At 40.5% G+C, this 27,023-nt stretch overlaps 1 protein-coding gene across 5 annotated transcripts in view; it reads left to right on the top strand.

The window, feature by feature from the left end:
- Positions 1-27,023, top strand: part of LOC307019088 (neurexin-2-like) — a 144,597-nt gene that overhangs the window by 50,893 nt on the left and 66,681 nt on the right. For all 5 annotated transcript variants that reach the window (XM_079649706.1, XM_079649707.1, XM_079649704.1 and 2 more), the window contains 8 exons: positions 120-421; positions 6,465-6,626; positions 13,584-14,010; positions 14,659-15,042; positions 15,853-16,056; positions 19,228-19,254; positions 25,442-25,561; positions 25,649-26,030. In XM_079649706.1, coding sequence (XP_079505832.1) covers positions 120-421; positions 6,465-6,626; positions 13,584-14,010; positions 14,659-15,042; positions 15,853-16,056; positions 19,228-19,254; positions 25,442-25,561; positions 25,649-26,030 — 2,008 coding nt within the window. The remainder of the gene's footprint in view (positions 1-119; positions 422-6,464; positions 6,627-13,583; positions 14,011-14,658; positions 15,043-15,852; positions 16,057-19,227; positions 19,255-25,441; positions 25,562-25,648; positions 26,031-27,023) is intronic.

Here is a 27,023-nt window from a genome sequence, read left to right as displayed (position 1 = left end):
TGCTCATCAAAGCCTTTCCTTTCTCAACATTAAAGTAATTAATGAACTGCAGTAGGTTAATTAAACTTAATCCTGATGACCTTAACAATTATCTAAGATGTTTTTTCCTCCCCTCTCAGGGCAGGAGGAGTCAGTGGCCACCTTCAAAGGCAATGAGTTCTTCAGCTACAACCTGTCCCTGACTCCCATCCAGAGCAGTTTGGATGAGATCACGCTGTCCTTCCGCACCCTGCAGAGGAACGGCCTGCTGCTCCACACCGGGAGGTCCGCTGACTACGTCAACCTGTCCCTGAGGAACGGGGCTCTGTGGCTGGTCATCAACCTGGGCTCTGGTGCCTTCGAGGCCCTGGTGGAGCCCGCCAAAGGAAATTTCAACGACAATGTCTGGCATGATGTTCAAGTGACGCGCAACCTCCGCCAGGTGTGTACTGTTTACATCTTACTGTCTGTGATTTGCATACACATTACATCGGGATCACAATGAGGTCTCCTATTATACTGTTTTTCATTACTTTATTATAGGTCTCAGATAAATACAAAACATGCCTCTGAAGTGTTTGCCCTCAAAATACCAAACAGATCATTGCAGCATTACCCATAATCCCCCCCTGTTTCCAAAGTGCTGATTCTCTGTCTGTTACTTTAGATGAAAATAAGGAGCCCCTCCCCACGCCCCTCTGAGAGAGATTTGGTTACAAAGAACACAATGGTGCTCTAGGTGCTTGGTGATTGGCTAATGGTGACACAAGCCAAAAAATCGTTATGACATCATAAAGTGGCCAAAATCTGATCAGCTCATTTTCAGACAGGTTTTTATAGAAATGGATCAGGACAAAAAGAGAGAGAATCTTTTTTCCTGAAACTTTCAGAATCTCTTTCCACAGAGGGGACACATGTTGATGTAGAAGAGACATGAAGAAGTGGATTTTGCAAAATAGGTGACCTTTAAAAATACCCTTCTTCAATGACATTTGCTGAAAGATTATTATGGAGCTTTCGCTCAATGACGCCAAAAATCAACCGCCTCCTGCAGCTTGAATGAATACTTATCTTTAACTTTTATCAGTTTGTTATGAGGCCCAGGTATTACCAGTGTCATGGAATAGGGTTTGGTATTATAATCCACTATCTGTCACGATTCTTCTGTTACTGTATGTCACGTTTTTAGTTTTGTATGTCTTGTATTGGGTTTATTTTGCTGTTCGGTTCTCCCTGTCATGTTTCCCTCCTTGTGTATTGTCTGGTCCCTCTCGATGTGTTTTTCCTCCCTGTCGTTAGTTTCCCTGGTGTGTCTAGTTGTCTGATTGTGTTCACCTGTTGCCCTTGTGTTTCTCCTCCCCTGCCCGGCTGTTTCTCGTCTCGTGATTACCCCTCCCTGTATTTAGTCTTGTCTCTTCCTGTGTTCAGTGTTGGTTCGTCTTTTGTTGGTGACTGAGTTCACCGGGGAGTGTTCTGTTTGTCCGAGTTTTATTCTTACCCTTGAAAGAAAGGTATTATCCTTGTTATCTGCATTTGGGTCCTGCTTGCTTCACTCTACCGTAACACTATCAGAGCAAACACTAACAAAACTGTGTTGCCTTCTGTTGAATAATTAATATTTCTGCTCTGCTGAATTCCCTTTTTTTCATGTTCTGATAGATATTACAAGCACATAATATTAGGTCATTGCCCTCTTCCTCATAAAATAGATTGCTTTGGCGGAAACCACTGTGTCCTTTTTATAATCAGAGGCAGGTTTCTTCTGCAGTCTTCAAAAGACTGCTGCAAAGTCTTTTTTACCTTTTTTGAAATGAAGACTCAACTCATGCAGCAATATCAATCACATTTATGTGTCTTGCAGCAGTGATGACAGTTCTGCAGTCTGGTCTTTTTTATACCTTTTACAGGACAATATTCGTATATCAGATATTCAGATCTTGACAAACTACCCTTAGACAAAAATACCATTTTTAAAAAAAGGGCAAATTCAACTTTGCAGCCCTGTCCGAACGGTCATGGGGAAAGAAATTTCAGAGCTTTTATTTAATGAATTCAGTCATTGCTGTATTGTACTGCTGTACCTACTGTACCGTACTTCGGCCAAGTACAACTCAGCCCTCAGGTTTTATATTCATTAATGTCCACTGGACAAAGAACAGGGCTCAATTCCCAAACTAATTTACTGTCTGCCAGGAAGTGTCTGTATAGCATTAAAAGTTACCCTGCTCGCGCTCTTTTCCGACTGCATAAAAACGGCAGTATATTTAGCTCCATCATATGGTACCTTAGAACTCTACCAATCAATTAACAAACATGAGAAAGAAAAGGGTTGTTTGAATAAACCCATACATAAAACATTACCCCTAAGTAACAAGTATTTCACGGTCATCTTTTCTGGCCAGCTGAAACAAGTTGTGAACACAAAACAGTGGCTTATTATCACCACTTAAGTTGATAGGGAGAGCTTGTTGGAAAACAGCTGCTTATTGACACACTTTACAGAGTAACAGTGTCACTCATCAGCCAGAAACAAGAGTCGTGTTTCTGGCAATCAACTGTATGTCCAACATTTACTCTCTTGTTGCACGTTTTTGGTCTCCTCCAATCGGTTGCTTAAAAATTCTGAACTCCTACAAGTTTTCCATTCGAGTGTAGCTCACATTTTAGTCATATTGTTTGGAGAGAATCTATGCCTTGTTGCCATGAATTATGTTACGCTGATATTAGGTTTATCGTGATAAGTAGTTAGCGCTAACTTTCTCGTCAGGTACCTGTTGACCACTTCGGAAAGAAAAGTGCTCAACAAGATGGCGTGACTAAAACAGAGGCAGTCAAACCACAAATAGCTGAAAACAGTGTAGAGAACAATGTAATATTATGGCATTGATTGTCTTTCATGGATTAATTTGCATAAGGTTACAGTCTCATTTTCACTCCACACAGAGTTGATGTTTATGTCTGCCTCTATTTATTTCTTCTCTACATCAATGGACGTTTCGGTCACATGCTTCATGTATGTCATGATTAATTAGCGCCTGTCGTTCTTAAGCTAGTTGCTATCTGTGTCTGTCTGCTGTTTGGTGCTGAGCCGTGCAGAGTTGTGTGGGTTTTTAGAGCTGCTTTGCTGAAACAAACAGCAAACAACATATTGTCCCGTCTAATATTACTCCTCGAAGAAGTCCTGAATTGGCACATACTGGGCTGTGTGACTAAAAAGTGGAGGCACACAATTTATGACAACTCAAGCAGAGCTCCTTTCAGCCAAGTTGCAATTCAATATTCCTACCTGTATACTGTAAGTGCATTTAGAAAATACAACATCCCTGGGGATCATTTCTATTACAATATTGAAACCTTAGGAGAATTGAGCCTTTGAAAGCAAAAAGGCCCAACCCAATTTTGTGCCAAAAAAGTAACCTCTTAGTGAATGTATACCTGAACCACGGTTAGACCAAATACGTTTCAATGAGCTTTGTCAGGCACAGTGCATTTATGTTTCATTTCTTATCCTCAGTAGGACTTATATTGTATCTAACTGTCATCATCACCAATGTATTCTGTACCTCTCACATTGAGATGAATATAAAGTTGCATCCTCTTCCTCATCTATTTCCTTACCCCGGCTTCCAGAGGAGCAATCCAGTGCTTACAACGTCACTTATGCTTTCAGCCCTGGATTTGATCCCTGTGTAAATTGCTTTCCCTTCAGATAAGTTACCCCACTGACATGTAGATAGGGGAACTGTAACTCCCAAGATAGGGCTGCTGGAAACATTTTATTAGATCCGGTGGAGCTTTTCAAGCTAGAATTTCTCCTATTACCCTTCCCTATATTCCCCTCCATCTGTATTTTCTCCTACTGTTGTGGGCAAACTTCATTCATTCATTATTTATGGGCAAATGCTGCACAAACACATATGCAAACAATCCTAAATACTACTCACAAATATTACTGCACCGGCTATGTAAAAACGCAAGAGGAATGATGATGAAAGGTTGTCGAGCAGCCAGGACTGCAACCTGAATATTATCCTGCCGTTTGCTTCCACTTAATGCTATTTTAACCCTTTTCAACAATTACCATCAGCTCTAAAATGCCAGTAAATAGATATGGATAGGGTGTATAGTCATCATTAGGAACTAGTCATGCTTTTTCCGACGAGTGAAAGAGAGAGCAGCATCAATCAGTTTCCAGGCATGAAAGCACTTTTCTGAAGTTTCATGCATTATCATCAACCCTCCATCAAGCCCTGCCATTGTCCACCTTCCAAGCCAAAGATACTGAGGGCCTCAGCACTGGATAGACAAAAAAATCAATACCTGCCAGCAGCTGTGAATGGTGAGGCAGAACCTTGCTTCAGAGACCCGGCACCTGAACATACCCTGTCAGGTCGTTCTCTTGTTTTTATACTCTTGCTTTTAACATGCCAACGATTTCACACAAGAGACAGCACACATTTCATAAAGTTAAGTAGAGCTGAGATGCAGTTTAAGGACTTTTCAAAGTCCTGAGTGCTTGAACACATTGATCATCTTTTTTCATATGAGCAATTTGTCCTCAATGAGGCCGCATGAATTTACTACTCTCATCTACTTATACAGTAGGTATATCACAGGATGAAACAGTTCCGCATTAAAAGGTCTAAAAACGACTAGAGCTATGTTATATATTTTGTTGAGTCACGTTCTTACATGACCTCAAATGTTTCAAAGAAAACGATTAACTAGTAAAAGGTCATTTTGATCCAAGTAATGGGCTGTTTCATTTAGTAGCATATAGTACTGTATTCCCTTTGTGCGTGCTTCAGCATTGTGGTTGTCTGCCAGAAATGTATAGTCATAAATTGACTTTCTATCCAGTTTTAAAGAAGCCATATCATCCCATTTGGAGTTTACTCTTTTCTGTAGTGTGGCATAAAGGTTTTTGTGCATTTAAATGTTCTGGTCATACCTTAAAATCTGTTTCCTTTAGTAACATAATGACATTACTAATATGTAACACTTGCACTCCAATTGGCTAGCTCCAACACATTGTTCGTGATAGGCTAAGGAGCAGGACACCTGTAAGCGGTTGACCAATCACAACAGAGCCAGCCAGCTAACCAATCAGAGCATACTGGGCTCTGGTTTCAGACAGAGGGTGAAAAGAGGTGCTGCACATGAGAAAACTAAAGACCTTATTGAAAATGTAAAGGTGGGGTAGGTACATTTCAGAAACCGGCTCGAGATACACCTTTTTGTTATATTCCATGGAATGCTCTCAACATCCCGATAGCAATGAATATCTGAAGTGCTTAGAGAATTAAAATGCTTATTTTTGTGATTTTTCGAGTCTTAATCATCTGGTTCGTTTGTTTCGTTGAAGAGGATACCTCTGTTGTTAATTTGTCTCCCAGTAAAAACCTCCCGAACAATAAAGGACTCCTAAGTGACACAACCTGAAGGCACAGACGAACTCCAATGATCCCTTTCTACTTCCCGACTCCACAGAACTCTGTCTTTGTTATTGTTTTGATTGAGGGACCCAAATGGCGAAGGATGACACATTTTGCTTTTAAGTCCATGTCTGTTGGACCCGGTGGTGGTGGTAGTAGCCTAGTTTTTATTCATACTCCAGAAATGTAGCTCAGATCTCTTTGATCTTTTGGTCTTTATATAGAAATCATCCCGTTATTATCTGTGATGCCAATTGCTCTGGAAAAATGTGTTATTCCACTTGCTTACCTTTTTCTGTTCCATTTCAAATTAAAAGAGGTATATATATAATTGTGTAGTGAAGGTGTATTTGACAACTGAGAGAGCAGTCCCCTCTCTTACATATGACTTGATCTATAATATGTTATAAACTTACAAAACATTTTCTGTATTACAAATTTCGTCGTGATTGTCTTAAAACATCCCGTCCCCTGCCTCTTTAGAGATCTTTAGTCAATTTAACACAGGAATACCTGTTAACTAATTTGCTTGTTTCCAGTTGTTTCCGCCGCACTGGGAGCTGTTACATTAGAGCAGGAATGCGTGTTAACTGTAGGCTTATTGTCATGGCAACAAGCACCTCAGTTCTTCTCCTTTAGCCTTTTTTCCGTCATTCGGTTGTCTTCGGCACATTTGGTTTGTGTGCTGATGAAACTGATATGGGATTGATCTTGATCCATCTGCTGCCATTACACACGATGCTATCTTAACATCTTTAATCTCACATTTCCTGAGTACGATGTAGCAATTATGTTTTCCAGTGGAGGGTATATCTATGGTATATTGACTCCTCTGCCATCCTGCTAAGATATCAGAAACAGAGATTAGCTGAGATGAGTGAACCATGAGAAGCTGGTCTTGTAATTGCCTTCAAGATCTGACATTAAGGCGAGCTCAACCCGAATCAAGAAAATGAGGCATTAAAAAACGAGACGGTTCTTTTTGTAAGAATCTCTCCATGTCTCGTGGTTTATGTTACTCATACCCTGTTCCTGCTGTGGCTCCTCTAGGTGACAATCCTGGTGGATGGGATTCTCACCACCACAGGCTACACCCAGGAGGATTACACCATGCTGGGCTCCGATGATCTCTTCTACATCGGAGGCAGTCTGAACACGGCCGACCTGCCAGGCTCCCCGGTCAGCAACAACTTCCTGGGCTGTCTGAAAGATGTGAGTACAGCCTGACCTCGGTCCCATCAGAGGACTGGAAACACAATCCTTCTTCTACTTAGATAGCACTACCCATTCCTATAAGCAGAGCATGTTCTGCGTATAGAAAACCACCCTTTGCGTCCGTATATCGATTCTCCTCTTGTAGGGTGTTTGAAGGAGAAACATTCAGCTGTGGAGAGTATATGCATTTACAGATTCCTGCGGGACTCCCTTTGAGAATGCAGCACTAATATACATAAGAAACAGATGCATCTCCTCATGTTCATTCCTGAATAGCACAGCATGGACTATTTTCCACATTTTTGTATGCTTTTTAAACCCCAGCCCGTACCTGCCACGTTGATTATCTCGGGCAAGCAAGGCTCATGTACTCGGCATCAGAATTAATATAGACAAAGCAGTGAATAATGGATTAATGCCCAATTTCAGCCTCTGCTTACAAATATTTAATGAAAAGAGCAATCTTATAAAAAGCAAAAGCCGAGCAGCAAAAGTGAGAGAAGTGCTTTTACTTACCAAGGGCAGATTAGGAGAAGACATGACTAAAACAGAATTGAATTATTAAATAGTGAAGAGCAAAGTAGCATAAGTGTCGAAGAGGCAGATTGGTGTGTATATATTTCCTTGGGGTCAATACCCGGCTCAAACAAATGAGTTTTCTTTTACCGGAGACATTATTGTCAAAGGCTATAATACCTTTTATTCCATAAGTGTGTATAAACTATTATTAGGCTTTGCTCTTGATCCCCATTAAACCCAGCTGTATGGGATTCAGCAGGGAGTACAATGCACCAAGGACAGAGCAAACTTGTCACAAAATGCGCAAGGCAAATAGAGAACCAAAATCTGACTAAGCTCGTCCCAGCAGCAGCCAGTTGGAGGAACGTGTAACAGACAGCAGCTTCTTTAGAGTATGTGTGAGGATGAGACATTGGCAGATTACAAAAACTGTCAGTGCCTTGTAATGTGAAGATTGGAGACCTTTTTGAATATTGATGGAGAATGTGCCACACTTTGATGCTCTGTCAGAACTATTTTTCAGACTTTCTTACTCCAATCCAATCGAGTTCTACTTAGCATCAACTTTGGGCAGTCACAGAATGTAATTATGTCGGCAAACTAAAAAATCGAAGTAATTTGTGTGCCGAAGTTCCGTGATGACACATACACAGAGATCTTAGGGACACATTTACATAATCTTTTCAGCTTCGCAGGGCTTAGGGTATGGCAATGTCCTCCGTCCGTTGTCAGCCAGATTTTGTCCTCATTGAAATATTTTTAGCAACTTTCCGATGGATGCCGTTAGAGTAGGTGTTTCCTAAGGAATGAATGGTACAGTGTTTGATCCCCTGAAGTTTGCTCTAGCGCCAACATTACTTACTTCACTATTTACCTTTTTGAGTTGAAATTTCTCGACAACTATTGAATGGATTGACGTCATGCTTCAATGAATAACTGTCCCTACAGGAGGAGTTGTTTCGATTTTAGTTATCCCATGACTTTTCATAAAGCACCACCATCAGGTCTACATTTCTCAAAAAATAGTACTGCTAATTACAACATGCTAACGAGCTATAATGCTAAGCTAAGAAAGCAAATCTGGCAAATATTACCTTCTGCCAAATGCTGAAATGATTCCTTAAAAAACTCCAGTAAGTTGATAACTGGGGCACGAAACTACAATTAATTGAGATGTTGGACGGTGATGTTTTCACAGCAATTTAAAATATATATTAGAGAGGAAATTATGCCCCGTTTAACTTCCTGAAACCAGCACTAAGCAGCTTTCACACATAATTATAACTACTAACGCCAAAGCAAGGACTGAAATATAAATACATTAATATCCGAATCATTTGAATAATGTATTTTTTTGCATACAACCACAATAGATGACAATAGAAAAGTGAAAGGATAACAATTCAACTTTTTTGTTCGTTAGAGAATTATCTCCCAGGCATTTTAGGGGTTTAAAAGATTACCCTTGAAACCAAAAACATAACATTTAGATACAATAATTCAGTTGGTTTGCAATCTCAGCAATGAGAATGTGTAATCTTCTCAAAAGGAAACCAATTAGTTGTTCAGTCTTAACTTCTTTTTTGTACATTAATATTTGTGTAGGAGCCATGAAACGTGTTCAGTAATGTTTCGTTTTAATATAAGATATTTTTTTGATCACTATTGATTGGTTGGTTTGTGTCACATGGATATGGGCGGCTCTCATTATAATCCTGTGTGTGTGTGTGTGTGTGTGTGTGTGTGTGTGTGTGTGTGTGTGTGTGTGTGTGTGTGTGTGTGTGTGTGTGTGTGTGTGTGTGTGTGTGTGTGTGTGTGTGTGTGTGTGTGTGTGTGTGTGTGTGTGTGTGTGTGTGTGTGTGTGTGTGTGTGTGTGTGTGTGTGTGTGTGTGTGTGTGTGTGTGTGTGTGTGTGTGTGTGTGTGTGTGTGTGTGTGTGTGTGTGTGTGTGTGTGTGTGTGTGTGTGTGTGTGTGTGTGTGTGGAAGAGAGGGTGACACAGGGGCGTTGTACTTTTGGTTGACCGCAAGATTTATGATTGCTTTGATTATTATAACAATGTATATTTCTGATTAGTGAGTATTTTTTCATTAAACTACAATTCTATTCAACAGAGCTTTTGATATCAGCAAGTACTTTTTTAGCGTGTCATACAACATCAAACAGGCCCGGCCTCAGCTGTCGCTATAATTTGTTATTACTCAAAGCACTGCTGGACCAAAGCATGTTCTTTATATATGAGGCTTATTTTAGGCTTTACTTATTTACTTCTTATATCATAGTCCAAAGTTGTATTTAATGTCGTTTTAATAAAGCACATGACATCAACATCTCAAGCACTGCGCTGAACGCATTTGAAATGGAGCTTCTACACAACTGCAGTGTGAATTCATTGAAATTAAAATGAGATGTTATTTATGGACAGGTTATTGTCCCAGCACCCTGCCAATGCTGCAGCCCCCGCTCTGTGGGTGGTGCGGCTGGTGGTGGTGCTTATACGTACTACTTACTGTGCGTAGTCACACAAATGCACTGTAGGCATGCAGGCAGGCTATGACAGGGATAAAGAGTCATGAAGATGTGATGACAAGCCCGCAAAGTCCCAGTATTTAGGGCGCGCGATGGCAGAGTTGATCTAATGGGATCAGCTCTGCCTGGAGATGCAGGTTCAACGCCAGGTCAGTGGAATCCAGAGCTCTGAGTGGAAGTAAGGAACAATGCTGTGAATGGAGAAACATACATATTCATCTTAATCCATTCGGGACAGAGAAATGACTAAAATATCTATTGTATAAGCAGTGCCTCTATTTGGGGGATATCTGTCTTATTTTATTGAACGCACAGAGGTTTGGGCCATGACTCATCTCTCATGATGTCTCTTGATAATAAATGTGAGGGCTGCTGGGTAAAGGCCATCAGGTAGAGGAAAACATAATGGCCACTTTCAGACGAGTGTCGGGAATACAACAAGTACCAGGGACCGGGAGAAATGAATTTGTCTTTGAAGTCACCCCGCTTATTGGTCTGTAGTACGTGTGCCCACAGGCTATCCCAGCCTGCATCATTAGGGTCCCTCACTTTAATGCTTCAAACATTGAGCACAATTTGGTTATGAAGAATGTCCTCACACGGCTGTTAGCAGCGGAGAAGGTCTTCATTCTCAAACTGCTTTTATTCTTTAACTCTTGAGCATAAAAGACACAAGGGCTTTTTGTCATTCGGCACCAGAAGGGCTTTATTCTTGTGTGTCCGGATACACTGTAATCCTTGTCACATACAACAGGCGTCTGATTTGGTGAAATAGGATTCCACTTCCTGTATTGTCCTTTGGTTTATGTAATAGCCCTGCAGAGGTCACACTGTGCTTTTTTTGAACAGCCGTCTATGCCTTTCTGTTAGCTCCTATTTGTAAATATTGTGTCTCACGCAGGAAGCAATATGCGGACAAATCACCTCCTATTTCCTTTCCATGATTTCTTCTCATTTTGTTCGTACCCATCGATTTCTGTGACCGTCCAGTGATTTCTCATCACAGTAAGCTCCGGGTCTGTTTTATGTGAGTAAACGTCTTTTAAAAGATTTCATATCTCTCTCTGTTTCCTGTTATTGATCTAAATGTTTAAATCCATTGCCAGACATTCTTCAGAAACAGAGGGAGGTCTGCAGCCGATCAGATTTCTGTGATTTACCAATATCTTCTCTTTATCGCTCTTCTCTAAAGCCCCTGTCACACTGTCCCGAAATTGACACCCGATGGACACACGAATATGGAATTGTGAATTTCGCACGAAGATGGCCCCGAACCACACACGAAGGCAACATTTACATTACATTTAAGATATACAACTGCAACGAAAGTAACACAAGCAATTATGTTAAAGTATTATGATACTGTACTGATATATTCCGACTTTGTTCTTTACTTTCTCCGTCTTTATATGTAGAAGATATTAAGTTTTCTCCGTCATGTTGTTTCCATAGCAACAACAACTTCCTCGCCTTCAAAATAATATGTTATCCTTTTTAGTTTCACAGAACACAAATTGGGTTATTTACATAATATGTTTACATTATTTTGTTGTGCAATAAAACAACCAGATGGACACACGATAAAGGAAATGTTCAAATTCTGCTCTGATCGGAGCAACATCGGGCCATTCGTGAGGGCCTCTTAAGCCATGCCAAAGATTTTGCCACCGCTCCCGAAGTTGCTGCCGGAGCCTGATCAATTCCACCGGCGGTCATACGATGGCTTAAGATGCCCTCACGAATGCCTTACGAAGGGCAAAATGGACACACGAAGTCAACACGAAAGTGAACCTTCACATGTCCTTCGGCAATGCTTTGTGATGCCAAAGATGTTGCCACCGCTCCCGAAGTTGCTGCCGGAGCCTGAGAAACTCCACCGGCGGTCATACCATGGCTTAAGATGCCCTCACGAATGGCCCGATGTTGTTACGATCAGAGCCGAATTTGAACATTTCCTTAATCGTGTGTCCATCGGGTGTCAATTTCGGGACAGTGTGACAGGGGCTTTAGAGAGACCTCTTCCGACACACAGGGAGAAATAACATCTAGTTTTTCTTCCAATTGTTTGTCTCAGAAAGGAAAACAAATCAGATTAATGAAAAATGCATGAACATAATATGATTGGAATTAGATCATCAGTATTAATATTATTTTATTTGTGATAAAAATAGTAGGAACAAATGCTATTCGTCTATTGATCCCAATAATGGCTAAAGAAATCATTGGGAGATAAGATTGTGTGAATATGACCCACATACTGCTATTCAATGCTCAATGATTTTCCTCTAATGCCAGTATTGATGTCTGGAAAATCTAAGTTTACTTGATTTATTAAACATTACCTGAGATTCAATACAAGTGCAGTTCTTATTTTTCTTACAGCCATTTTTTGTTGGCATCTCCTCAAATGTTTGGGGCCAGTAGACTGTCTGCACACGGCACAACACCTGCCTTTATTTAAGGATTAGGGTGTGTTACCTATGCTCATAATAAACAATCAGCCACACACATCCGATTTGTGGGAAGTGGGATTCATCATTCAGAGCACGTAGCTGAAAGTTGATTTGGATGGGGTGGAACATTTGATGCAGATGGGGTTGACTATTTTCCCGTTAATTAGAGAAAATAGAAGAGAATGTTCCTGCATGTCGCCTATTGTCTGTTTATAACTGCTAACACACAGCTCTCGCTTTGTGTAAGTGACTTGATTGACTGTCTTCCCGTCTAAAAATTGCCTGTTACGCTCATTTCTCGATGGTCAGTTTCACCATCTGATTTCACTGCTTAATTAGTGAGGCAGTGTGAAGTGTGATATTGGCTCAAATTGTCTCTCTGCTCTGCTGTTAGTCCCCTGTGCGGCGTGGCGTGTCACCTCCGGCAGCGACTGGCCACAGAATGATGTGGCAGATAACAGAGGGCTCGGGGTGACTTACAACTGATACAAAATGAGACAAGGATTGTTGTCTCCTGCTGTGCATATTGATGAACCCAGAATGGAAACAAAAAATAACAAAGGGCCGCACAGAGGAGCGGGCATTCTGTAGCATGCTGTCATTAGAAACAGGGTGTATTTTATGTATTAAAGGTAAATATCTTTCTCTCTGTTTCCGGTAATTGATCCAAATGTTCAAATCAATATCCAGACAATCCTCAAAGACAGAAGCAGGTCTGCAGCCGGAGTGTATAATCAGATTTCTCACCACAGCTTATCTCATCATGAGCTCAGCAGAGAACACGAACGCTCCAGTTCATGCCCTCCTACATTAACTACCTATTTAAATACTGCACTGTGTGTTTTTGCTTTTTAAGGATCCAGTCCACCTCTCTCCCACTCACCATCTCTGCTTGGACTTGATCTGTTTCCCTTTACTTCATATAAACATATATAATTGTTTGTCGCTGTGTTCGGCTAGGTCTGTGATTCCTCCTCTCCGAATTTGAGATTATTTGACTGTCGGAACACATTTTTTGTCTTTAGTGAGTCACCTAAATGTCTAAATGTAAATGCCAAGAGCATTTCAGCTCTCCCTGCCTTCTTGTTTTCTTTGCCTACCTGTAAAATACTCAATAATTTACGTTCCTCTATCTCTTACTGCACATAACAACAATCTTATAGAGACAGACAAAGGTGTTGTTCTTTTTTTAACAGATGAAGCACTCCTACGTCTGTTTTAATTAAAGGTGCCAGTTTATTGGACTGAACTCCAGGAAATGAAATAATCAAAACATTTTGATCCCGCGCTCTGAGTTCAGGGATGATTCACCGCATTTCTAATACGGCGTGTCCTTGTGAATGCCGCTGTGTCATATAGAATCTTATATTAATGATGAGTAATATAAAACCTTTGCACCGAATGTATTGTCGACTTCAGCTGTCATCTCACCATGACATCTCTCTCATTTATTAGGTGGTCTACAAGAATAATGAGTTTAGACTGGAGCTGTCACGACTGGCTGAACAGCGGGACCCAAAGATCAGTATCCATGGCGACCTGATATTCAGCTGCGAGGACGTGGAGGCCCTGGAGCCGATCACCTTCGACACTCCCTCTGCCTTCTTGACTTTACCCAGGTGGAACACGAAGAAGACGGGCGCCATATCTTTTGACTTCCGCACCACGGAGCCCATGGGCCTGCTGCTGTTCAGCCATGGCAGTATGCAGGGCGCGATGCCAGACAAACCCCGCGCCGACTTCTTCGCCATCGAGCTGCTGGACGGGTTCCTCTTCCTGGTCATGGATATGGGCTCTGGCAGCATCAAAATGAAGGCCAGCAACAAGAGGCTGGATGATGGCGAGTGGTGCCGTGTGGACTTCCAGAGGAGGGGTCGTAACGGTGAGATCATTCTGTGTGTTTGTGGAAGCCTTCTGTCTGTCTTCTGTTACTCCAGTTTTAGCTCTGGAGCAGAACATCTTCCAAGCTGTGAAACCGCCATATGTCAGCATGGAGCCAGTCACATTGGCCCGCTCTGGCTTTCTCTTCACCGCAGCGAAACATGCACGCATATTAGGTTTTAATTACAATGATATTTTCAGATGCTATAATCTATGTGTGACATTTGGAAATCTGTGTTAACCTATTTCACAAGTGGCCAATTATACAGACATCCACCTCAAATGTGGCCTTATTAGTACAATCTAAATGTCTGCCTTATTAGGAAGAGCCCAAACACACCCTGTTCCTCCTCTTACTTCTTCCTACACATTTCTATGAATACATTTCCTTCCCTCTCAAGCAGAGTATTATGACAATGCCATTTAGAATTCCTTCCTTTTCAGGGTGAGTTTTAGTTTTGGCTGCTGCTTTTTTTCTCATAAAATCAACTCCCAAGGACTGCCAGTGCAGTTTTCTTAATTCACACTCTTTTAGGGAAGCAGTGCCTAATGCCTACTTCTCACCAGGCACAGCCCACACACACACTTCTTTCTTTGCTCAGACAAAAACCTTGTGTAAGTACAAATTGACTCATTTCCTGCCCTACAGGCTTCATCTCCGTGAATAGCCAGAGCATCCCCTTTGCTGCTAATGAAGGCAGCGAGATCCTGGACCTTGACGGGGAGATGTATCTCGGGGGGTTACCTGAGGATCGGCATGCCCTCATGCTGCCCCCCGAGGTGTGGACCGCCTCCCTCAGCCTGGGCTATGTGGGCTGTGTGAGGGACCTGTTCATAGACGGACAGAGCCGTAACCTGTGGAGGCTGGCGGAGGTTCAGAGCGCCACAGGTGTGAGCAGCTTCTGCACCAGAGAGACCCACATCAGGTGTGCCAGAGACACTTGTGCCAACGGCGGACACTGCAGGGAAGGCTGGAACCGACACATCTGTGAATGCAACGGTACCGGCTACCTAGGTCCCAGCTGTGAGAAGGGTAAGAGTTTCTGAGACATATGACGGTGCTGGAGAAAGATAAGTGTTTTCAAAATGATGCTGAAAAGCTTTTAACACACTTTGGCCTGTATTTTATTTATTGATGTAGCTGTGTAGTGCCTGGAAAGGGCCTGCAGGAATAGAAAAATAATGTAGATACAAAAAAAAAATCAATTACAAGCCTTAATACTCAACCCTCAGACAAAAATAGTTCTATTTACAATTGAAGTATCATCATCTGCATGCTTAATAATGTCATTACAATTCAAACAATAGAGCTCCACGTTTACAAAGGATAGGAGGTGACAATCAAAGCACCAATATTTTTTTTATTTAGGCCGTAGTTAATTATTCTACAGTTGTTCAGTTGTACAGTTCTTCATTAATGAATTATCAGTGTGGAAAGGTTCTCCGTGCTATGAGTGTTTCATTAGAAATGCAGCGCTGCTTCTGCAGTGATACGGCCTGAATCACATTTCCCACGCAGATGGTTTCCTCACAGAGAGGCCAAATTACGCCGATCCACTAGAAGCTAATAGAATGAGGGATATTTGAAAGTCCCCCTTGTATTGCTTCATGATGGGTATAAGTCCTTCAGAAATGTGATTGCTGCCGTAATCCCACCACTGTCTTTGCTAGTTCCAGGGCTTTTTCTGCCATCTGGTGAGACTGATGAAAACTGCAATCTAAAATCATATCATGCTGTACTTTAGATAAGCTCCAATTCAGGTTTAAATCTATAAATGCCACTTTGCTTTGTGAACTCCTCTGAGGTTCAATGTCTGCTAACGCCTCTTCCTGCAATCCATAGAGGCCACGATGGTGAGCTACGACGGCAGCATGTATCTGAAGGTGCTGCTGCCAAGGACACTCCACACAGAGGCAGAGGACGTGTCCCTGCGCTTCATGTCCCTGAGGGCCTTTGGCCTGCTGGTGGCCACCACCTCTCAGCAGTCAGCGGACACACTGCGTCTGGAGCTGGACGGAGGCAGAGTGAAGCTCACTGTGAACCTGGGTAATGCTGCTGCTGCGGCAAATGCGAGCACATAATGCTTGTTGACCTTCTAAATGTGTCAACGAGCTATCATGAAATTAGTTTTGTCTCAGACTCTCTCATATCCATCTTCATACACAACAACTACAGTTGCTTAACAAGATAAGCAATTCCCTTGAGCCTTTTTTATCTTATCAGAATTTTTTGTGATAATATAATGTGACATAAAATAAAACAACATAAATAGTTTGACGTTTTGTATTGTATTTTGTAGGGCGTTAAATTACAGCAGAACAACTGAGGTGTAAAAAGCCCAATTCCTGGTTTCATGGGGGGGGTGGGGGGGGGTTATGTATCAGACTATTTTTTTTCATTTAGTCTTTGTTGGTAGCCTGGCAACATCTCAGAGCCAGAAAATAGTCTAATACATAATTACAGTAAACGTGTAAAATGGTTATATTTACACTTTGTAGCTTTCTGCTGGCTGCAGTGTGTGATCTTCTCATCTCACTAAAAACATTTTGAAGAAGAACCTGTCTCACACAAACAGCTATTAAAAAACTCAAGTGGTTTAATGCCTTTTTAAGCAACTGTGTGTATGAATATTCTTTCTCTCTATCTGTCTCTTTGTCACTTTCTTTCTCTCTTTCTCTGTCCCTCTCTCTCAGTTCATCCAGTGGTCAGGTCCCATCTGACCGTCCTCTCTTTCAGCCCTTCAATGGCTTTGTCTGCAGTTCAAGGAGAAGGCAGTCAGAGATCAGATCTATCATTACACTCAGATATTACCACTCACATCGCTAAAGCTGTAGATGTGACCATTCGAGTTCCCTCCTCTCACATTTTCTGGCCTGTCCAGTTTAGAGTCGCTTCACTGAGCACATGGTGCCGGTGATGGACACACTTACGCACACACACACACTTACACACACACACACGCACACACACACTTACACACACACTTACACACACACACATACGCAAACTTGCAGCACTCTGGTCTCTGGCTGTCTGTATCCACTGCTCTGTGATGGTTGACAGCTTGAGAGCACTCCTCAGCCACATGGCTTACACCAATATATTCATATACAGCGGGAAAAATGGGTTCCATTATACAGAACATGGTAACGATGAGTGGGTGAATCCATTTTGAGGCTAAAACTGTGAATACTGCAGATGGATTTGGAAAGTATTAGCTGTTGTAGACATGGGGAGATGTTAGCAAAGCATCACATTAGTGCTGGTGTCATTACTTTTTCATGGGGTAAGATTCACTGTGGCTGCAGGTTGTGCAAATCGCCCTTTTCCTCTGTATTCAACTTGGAAAATATATAACTGTCAGGCCTGCAGGAACGAGCAAGCGAGGAGGATCACGGTTTGGGACTTTAAGTAGAGGTGCATTGGTGCAATACAGACAAATTCAGACTATCAAGTTTGATACCTTTAAGACACATATTACACATTTACAAACTTCTTAGTACTATTCAGTGAAATACTCAATTCCATTCACCTATCATATTTTTTACCTTGAGTTAACTTTATTAAAATGACCTCTAGGATAAAATACAGCAGAAGTTAAATACCTCAATCAGATGAGGGTTTTTTAAGTATATTAACTAAAGGGGTTTTTGAGCGGTCCCCTTAACACAAGGGTGTCAAACTCAAATACACAGTGGGCCAAAATAAAAAAAATGGGTAGGTCGAGGGCTGGACTGGGTCAATGTTTATGGCAAAATGTATTGAAATGAACTTATTGCACATATTAAACCTGGAACTAACATAGCTTAAATTATTGCTTATAAAAACAACTTTAAACATTAAATAATCAGTTGCATTCATTTCTTATGGCTCTATCTGCAGCTTTTCCAGAGTCATTTCTTATGATTACATTTTTCCACAGGCCAACAACAGCTTCAACAAAACAATTTCCCTCAAAGAAAAAACAAACATGCCCTGTTGTCGTGAGAAACAAAGTGCAGAAGGAAACATCCATTAAACTCAGTGTGCTGCTCTGTGATGCTAGTTCAAGCAGATACTTGGGATCTCATCTTGGGGGCAAGTTCATCAATGTTTGGGCTCAGGCTCTGAGCTGAGGAGACCCTCAGGATTGAGTGAAAGTGTGCGTGCAATATACCGGCGGGCCAGATCTAATAGTAATTAGAAATTATCCTGCGGGCCGAAATTAAATCCACCAATGGCCTGATTTGGCCCCCGGGCCTTGATTTAACAAAAAGCTTCTTTTTTTTTTTACATTTTCTCAAGCTCTTGAAGTAATATTGAAGTATTAGAGAACTCTTTGAACATTTTATCAAAATATGAGTGAAATCTTGCAACAAATCTGTCATCAGCTTTCAAATGAAGTTCACCACTTCTATGAGGCATATGCTGTGGGCCTGTTATCTACCTCTAATGACCCTCTAAGAAAGTCTATGGTAGGAGAGAGCAGAGTAAAAGAGGTTAATGTATGCATCACTTACTGTATGAATGCATGTATCTCGTCCTTAACATAAATAATAAAGAGGCTACACATACATCTGTATAACAAGTGGATGAAAATAACTGAGAGGAAACGACAGTGAGTTAAACGTAATGCATTATCCCAGTAGTTGCTCTAATTTAAATACTGTTAATTAGTCACCCTCAGCTGCTTCTCTGGGTGACAGGCTTAAGATGCTTTATTCAGCTTCCCGTGTTAAAAAAAACAAATGGAGCACAGGTTCCATTTTGGTGATCTGCTTCAAACGATTTTCCTCACAGCGGTGCATGTTTGCTGTATTACCCCAGAGCACGCGTCAGTCACACTATCAGTCTCGCTATCTGGAACAGTCAGATTCATTTGCAGACACCTGAATGTAAGCAGCCGTATCCAAGCCGATACTGACTCTAAAAATAAATACCAATGCACCTCCACTTTATGCTCAATAAAACTCTTATTGATCCCAACGTTGATTGTGCTTCCAGCTGTGCCAGACACATGCTCAGGTTTTTACTTTGACTTTACTGTTTCTTTTCTAATGTTATGTACACTACAGGGAGGAAAGTGGCGGTTTAGACTCTCAAGGCTGTCCCCGGATGGTGGGCTCTGAAAAGCACTGAAGTGTCTGCAGAATGTACCTTGAAGGATGTGAAATATTCTCCTCTTTTGTGCTGTTCTTTTTTCTTTTAACCTCACCATCTCACTCTCTCTCTCACCAGATTGTATCAGGATAGACTGTAATCTCAGTAAGTGTCTCCTATGATTATTTACTGTACCATGATGTAGAACACATGCACTGTGGTGTAATCATATGCCTCTCGCTCTATTCCCTTGTGACATAGAACATAATTAATTTCTTCTGCCCCACAATCCCCGGTGTTTACTGTTGCTGTTATGCTACTCACAACCATCGTTACAAAGATAAGAATGAGAATGAGACTTCTCTGTGGCGAGCTTTTGTGCGGTTGAATATAATTGGCTTTTTTCCCCCCCTAGACTCATAAATTCTACATTTTAGTAACACTGTGAATGACACATGTTCTCATTGCTACAATGTAATAATCTTCTAATCAAATGTAACTAGATTTGACGCTGCCTTTTGTGCCGCAAATGACTCATTCATTTGCTTGTGACTCATTTGCTCGCATTGCTGATAATTGGGTACATTTCAAGTACAATCAGCAATTATCTGTCGGGAGAAAAGCAGCACTCGAATGCTACTGGGTAAACACTCTGCAATGTAGAGCTTAGATTAGTTTAAAGGTTAGTCTGATATCTGATTACTAGATGAGTATGAAACAAGACTTTCGGCTATCAAAAAGACTTGTTGTTGCGTAAATGTTGAAAGATGTTAAGTAGTTTATTTGATTTGATTTTGGCGTCAACTGTTAGAATTGTAAAACTAATGTATGCACAAGGACCAGATGCAGTGTATATAGTGTTTGTATCATCACACTAATTAATAGAGCTGTTCCTTGGAGGTTTTATTGCTAAACATTTGAATAGAGAGTTTACTTTTGGTGCAGCATTTTAGTAGATTACTGTTAATGTTACTAGGGCTGTAACAATGTCAGCTATAAGACCTTAGACCAGGGGTGTCAAACTAAATGTCATCGCGGGCCACATCAGCATTATGGCTGCACTCAAAGGGCCGGTTGTAACTTTAAGACTATATAAAAATACATTTATAAATATTTAATATATATAAAATAATGTATTATATCACGTGATTGCCTCTGCATTGGATTATTTTCAGATACGGTAATAACTTCATAATTAACTACGTCTGAAAGCAGAAGTCTAGGGCAAATAATTGCAAGTCTCTTCAGTGTGCATGTCACAAAATGATTTAAAAAGAAAAGCCAAATTCTGGAAAACCAAAAAAAAAGAAGTGACATTTTGAAAAAAAGGCAAATTGTAAGAAAAGAAGCATATTTTGAAGAAAAAAAGGCAAATTTGAGATGCATTGTGGGACATGTAGTTTATGGGCAACGTGCTTCTGTAAAGTAGCATGTAACCGTATAATAAACAAATTATATTCTTTGCAAGCTCTTGTGGGGCCACAGAAAATGAAGTCGCGGGCCGGATTTGGCCCCCGGGCCTTGAGTTTGACACCCCTGCCTTAGACCTATAGAAAATGTAAAACAATCATAATCATGCCACAAGTCAAACTCACTTTGTACTATAACTGTGTGTTTTGTTTCTTTTTTGGGAACTGAAACTCAAAACACAGTGTAGTGAGGTAGATAGAGTCTGTAACCATAACTTTACAAAAGAAAATAAACAGTAAGGGTTAGTTGAAAGGCAACCAGATGAATTTCTAAAAACAAAAACCCACAAGGAACATGTGTATTATTAGCATAACATAGATATGTATGTTTTAAATGTCACAGTCATAATCAATACTGGTATATCCAAAGACCCTTAAGTGGAAAATATTCCTAATTTTCAAAAGAAATCAACGGATGTAGGTTTTAATGAAAGAAAACGATTAATTAAGTATTTAAGTCTACCTTGTTGTCACGCGTCAAAAGACACTTGGTATTATAATTCATTATTCCACACATGTAATTGGCTTCTTGGGCCATATGTGCTTTAGATGCAGGGCGGACAGGCTGGATAAATCTTCTGTACAAAATGTTCTGTACTTAAACATTTTAATATGAAACATTACTCCCAGCAAATCATCAAATACATGATCATGATCCATGCTGCATTTAAATAGGCAAACATAAATCCATTGGGTCGATAGCAGATGAATGCCAAGGCCAATTTCCCTCTTTATCAGCAGAATATATTTTCTGCTATTCTTTGTGTGAAATAGAGTGGCACTTTAAGGTTGTACTGCGGAAATGTTTGAATTCATGATGTAGATTGTCACCCTCACCTTATACTGAGAGACAGGCAATTTAAATGTAGTTTCAGATTACAGCAGTGGAAGATTGTCGTTCGGCAGTGAAGAGGTAAACGGCTCCCCGATAAAGATCATCAAATAGAGAGGAAGCTATTGAACACTTATACAAAATTATCACTATAATCGAGCGCCGACTGAAAGCTTGTTTCCATGCCTCATGTATGAATAATTCCCAGACTCTCTAAAATAATGGGTTTAACTGTTATTGTTCAATTTCGCAATCATTTGCATCCTATTAGATTGTTTTTATGCTCACCGGAGATGAAAGGAAAACTGTTTGTTGTGCACTATAAAACATATTTTACCATCTGAGCACGTAGGATAGAAAGATCAATAACCAACAGTCTGGTCTGAAATGTTGTTTAATGTTAACCTATTGATCTGAGATGCTGACGTAATGGCTATACACAAAAGGGGACAATTTACTGTTACTGCAGATTTACCAGATTGATGTGTTAGCCTAAGCAACAGTCCATGTTATTGAATGGATTACTTGTGTTCCCCTGATTGAGGTAAGTAGTGTGTGTGCGATACATGGGTGTGTTGTTTGATAGAGAGTGCATGTACTGTCTCTGTAAACCACTTTGATTTGGTTCATTTCTGTTATACAATAAATTATAAACAATAACAGAATATGCAAAAACTAGAAACACATTAAAAATAATCTTTCCAAAAATTGTGCTTAGTTGATTTCAATGTTAAATGTAAATATATTATCCTTTAAAAAATATAATTATTGAAACATATTAGAATTTACACAATCTTAAAAAAATAATAACTGGCTTTGGGTATTATTAATAAAGTGAGAAGGGGAGAATATGGAAGATTGACATGCTGCTTTATAGCCTCAGATATTTGCCAAAGTAATTGCCCTCTCTACCAGCAGATGGCATTGTACCATCATAGACTGCACAGAAAATATGAAATGTCTGTGCAGCTTATTGTGTGATTTAAAAAAAAAATTCCTGATCAAGTCCGCGTCATGTTTGCCACATCTGTGATCTCTGAAGATCTCAATACTGCAGATGAGATAATGGATGGCTTTTTAATGGATTTGATAAGTGATAACAGCAAATGGAGCCAATTATCCCAAATTATCTTCCAGAATAATTAAAACAATTGTCGTTTAGTGAGCGCTTCCAGTGGGGAGCATTACAGATTAGAACATAGACTCTCTGTGAGTTTTAATTGTCCTTGTTTTGAACACCTTTAAGGATTTCCGTTACTCAGATTGCTCAGGTGTGGAAAATGGCCAGTGTAGTTTATCTCTAAAGGAATCAAAGAGACCACCGTGCTGCTGGGAGGCTTTCAGTGGGAGGGTAACAGATTTAAGAACAAATGTTTCTGCAATGCTCTTGATTAATGCTCCAGGATATGGGGAATAATGCTTCACAACACAAGACAGTTTTAAAATGAAGCATTTGTCCTACAATATTACCATAACATGCTTTGATTAACACGCACATTGAGCGTTCAAAGTCTCCGCTCACTCTTAAATGCTGACCTGTATAACTGCACCATGCCTTTGAAGTTATTCTTGTTTGAAAATATGAAACAAATTCAATTTGAACTGAGGATCAAACTTGACCAAATAGACCTCTTACAAGTGCGGCTTGCTCTCGAGCCACTGGAAGCTGAGCTTGTGAAGCAAAGGCACTTTGAAAGGAGGCCCCATTTCAAAGGATTTACACTCAGAGGTCTGTGTGAATACTTATAACACCATTTGAATGCCCACTGCAGTGTTTGAGATAGATCACCATCGCTGATGTTAAAAGCTGTTTTGTGCTGCATTTTTTATTCATACTGAGATAAAAACATCTTAATGACCCCATTATCAAATATAATATTACGACAACAAATAATACTTTTATTTGTACGAATGAAAGTAAATGTTTTGCGTTTTGACATTTATGCGGTGGAACAACAGATATCTGTATTTTTTTACATTTTCCTTTATTATCAAAAACCTGCCCACTACTGTACATACCCACAATGCAAATTGACAATCGACAGTTGATCCTAGACTCAGATGTGTCATGTGACCACCTTTGAGCTGGGGTACAGAGGGGTCTTGCTTCACACCCAGCAGAAACCTGTAGGGGGTGTCGCCATTGGCTGCAAAAAAATAGTCAGATTGCATAAAAGTCTATTAGAAAATGATTAGTTTACATTATGAAATTACTAGTTTTATGTCTTTTCCCTAGTCATATATTGATAAAGAAAGATAGACTCAAGGACATGCATTGTGATTGACAGGTTGGTTTTTGTGCTCTCCTCGTTTTAGTTTTTCAAGTGTATATTTTTTAGTGTGTATGTTCATCTCATGAGAGTTTGTTGTAACAATTTGATCCCAGTGTTCGCATTTGGCCTCACCCTGATGTCACAAGTTGGCAAAAGTCAAAAAACCAAGATCGCAAAACGGCCAAAACGCCAAAAGCAAAGCTTCAATATACATATCCCACAAACTAATGGCCGACGTCACGATGACTACGTCCCCCATGATATAACTTGAGGCGATGTATCAGTATTTGTGCAGCTCCCTCGAAAATTATAATCACATTAAACAACTTTTTTTAAACACTTGTAGTAACTTAAGTACACCTCAAGATATGCAAACAGACTTTCAGGTGCTTCTCTGAGGGCGGCTGGATAAATATTTATCTTATCTGCAGATAAAATAAATATTTATCCATTATCTCTGTTTTCATTACGTCAAATTTCATCTCTACAAGATAAACCTTTCTGTTTTTATGTTGGAGACGATTCCAGTGAGTGGGTTTGTTTCTCACGATGGAAGTAAATCAGTCAACATAGTGAGCATGATTTGATGCCATTGATCTGTCTGGTGTACACAGTCGATATTCGGCAGGTGGATGATGATACCATGCTGTGTGCTGTTAAGACACTTGATATGCAGCTCTGGACAAAGTCTCCAGTCGCAGTTTTATTTCCCTGAGGATGAAACAGAGCAGTGTTCGGAAAGCAGTTGATGTTTTCCATTTATTGCCCTCTGTACGTCCCCTGTAATTCTCCTACACCATGAGCTCAATTAGACAGACAAACCCCTGAAGGCGCAGTCAGCTTAGGCATGGCCAATTAGTTTCCCAAGCGATGTCAGAACTCCTTTGAACTGCCGTGTCGGCCTGTTGCATCGGTACTGATTCGGGATGACGGTGCTGCAGTGGCAAGCGTGTGCACTGTGACCTATTTTGAAACCAAGGAAAAAGGCAGAGGATAGTGCAGGAATATTGAAACTTAAAGCTGCATGTTTAAACCAAGCCCCTGGGTAATACAATATCTAAGTAGACATTAATCAAATCAATTGCTACTCAGGACAGAAATAACCAGGGATGAGAGGGGTACTTAAGATCTGTTACACTTACAAGTTACCTGTAATACAAATGTAACCAGCAACCTAATCTGAGTATCAGAAAATAAAAGTAATGTACCCTGATTACCTTCTGTTACTTTTGGATTACCTCAATGAAAAATGCAATGCAAATAATACAAAATACATTTCAATAAGATGTTTTTTACTTAGTGTATTATGTAAGACAACAGGACAATGTAACCATAGTAAATTAAACTAAATTAAAAATATTTTGGATTTATTAGCCTACAGAACAAACAGTAAAACACAATATGCTCTTTCTTAGATTTCTAGCATTTTAATCCTGCTAGTAATCCCCGTTTTTCTTTTTTTTAAATGTAACATTAATCTGATTAACCCCTTTATTAATGTAAGGAATACACTTAACTATTTTCCGTAATCCCATTAAATCTAATCCGTTGCTCCCGGAGCCTGAAAATGGCCCTAAAGCTACTTTGATTTATTTTATTCTCAAACTGTGTTGTGAATGCAAAGTATTGGATGCCGGTAAATGTTGATGTGTGTGTGTGTGTCTGTTGTTCTGGAAGTGGGTGAATGCATCGACCCTGTGAAGTGAGCCTCATGTTTAAAGGATGTATACTGAGCTGCTGTGGTATGATTGTCACTTTACTCACTTTACTCCTCTCAGGCAAGGGTCCAGAGGTACTGTTGGTAGGCGAGAAGCTGAATGACAATGAGTGGCACACCGTGAAGGTGGTGCGGCGTGGGAAGAATTTGCAGCTCTCTGTGGACAATGTGACAGTGGAAGGTGTGTAGAAGGATTGAAGGAGCTGTGCTTACTGAGCGGCAGATATTGACAGGTAGTTGAGATCTGAGCTTCTTTTTTGTCCCCTAGGCCACATGACAGGCGCCCACACCCGCTTGGAATTCAACAACATCGAGACGGGGATCATGACAGAGCGGCGGTTCATCTCCGTGATGCCTTCCAACTTTATCGGCCATCTGCAAGCTCTCTCCTTCAACGGGATGCTGTATCTGGACCAGTGCAAGAACGGAGACATCTCCTACTGCGAGCTGAATGCTCGGTTCGGCATGAGGCACATTTTGGCCAATCCTGTGACTTTCACAGCGCAGGCCAGCTATCTGGCCTTCTCCACCTTGCAGGCCTACGCCTCCATGCACCTCTTCTTTCAGTTCAAGACCACCAGTCCTGACGGGCTGATACTTTACAACTCTGGAGATGGTAGTGACTTCATCGTGGTGGAGCTGGTCAAAGGGTAAGTGATGTGTGTTTGGACTCGGATAAGTATAGAAGGGGCTTTGGGTAAGGCAAGGCAAGTTTATTTATATAGCACCTTTCAATACAAGGCAATTCAAAGTGCTTAACAAAAACGAAAGACACTAAGAGCATTAAGAAATAGTACCGCAGAAACTATTATAAAATGGCATTTTAAAAGCAAATTTAATAATTTAGCAGGAGATTAGAAATGTATTTTGGCCCTAAACCATTCAATGCTTTATAGACCAGCAACAGTATTTTTGAAATCAATGATTTGACATACAGGAAGTCAGTGTAAAGTTATCAGAACTGGAGTACTACTACTAGAGCTGTCTCTAACTAAACTGTTAGTTGAGTTGTGTCCCCACAAAGAACCAAGCACAAGCAAACCCTTTAATGTTCCGTTCACCAGAGATGTGTTCAGAAGTTTTGGGGAAATGAGTCATTCAGCAGGAAAAAGAATATAAAAAATGACTAATCTTAAGCGACTTAGCCGATTAGTTGGCGAAAGTGTGCAGTTCTGATATCCATCAGTGCAAAAAATATTAGTCTTGCAAAGCTTAAGGCGCCTTGAAGAGTGCATTTTCTACTTTTCTCCTTTTTTGGGCTCAAAATGTCTTAATCATGATTCATTTCTTCAGCCTGCAGCAGTGGAGAGGCACACAAAATAGCATCGAAATGTTGTCATCATAAATTATTTTGGTATAGGGAGGGATGCTGGTAGAGGAAGTATGACTACAAAAACAATAACCACCATCACCAGAGCACCGGTGTCATTCTCACACAAACACATTTGGCAACAGATATATATGTTCCTCATGTTTTATTCATTGTAGATAATTGTTTGCTACTGACAGATTAGCAGAGAAGGGTTGTCGAAACTGAGCAAGCAAAGCAACGATTGTAGTTTTCCTCTGTCAAGCCTTGCACAGACTCTTTTCCCAGTTAGCAATTATTCAGCAGGAGTCCTTGTTCGGCTCCGCAGCCTGCA

Source organism: Notothenia rossii (genome assembly GCF_949606895.1).
Source record: "Notothenia rossii genome assembly, chromosome: 9".
Taxonomy (NCBI): Eukaryota; Metazoa; Chordata; class Actinopteri; order Perciformes; family Nototheniidae; genus Notothenia; species Notothenia rossii.
This window is presented reverse-complemented; position numbering and strand designations above follow the sequence as displayed.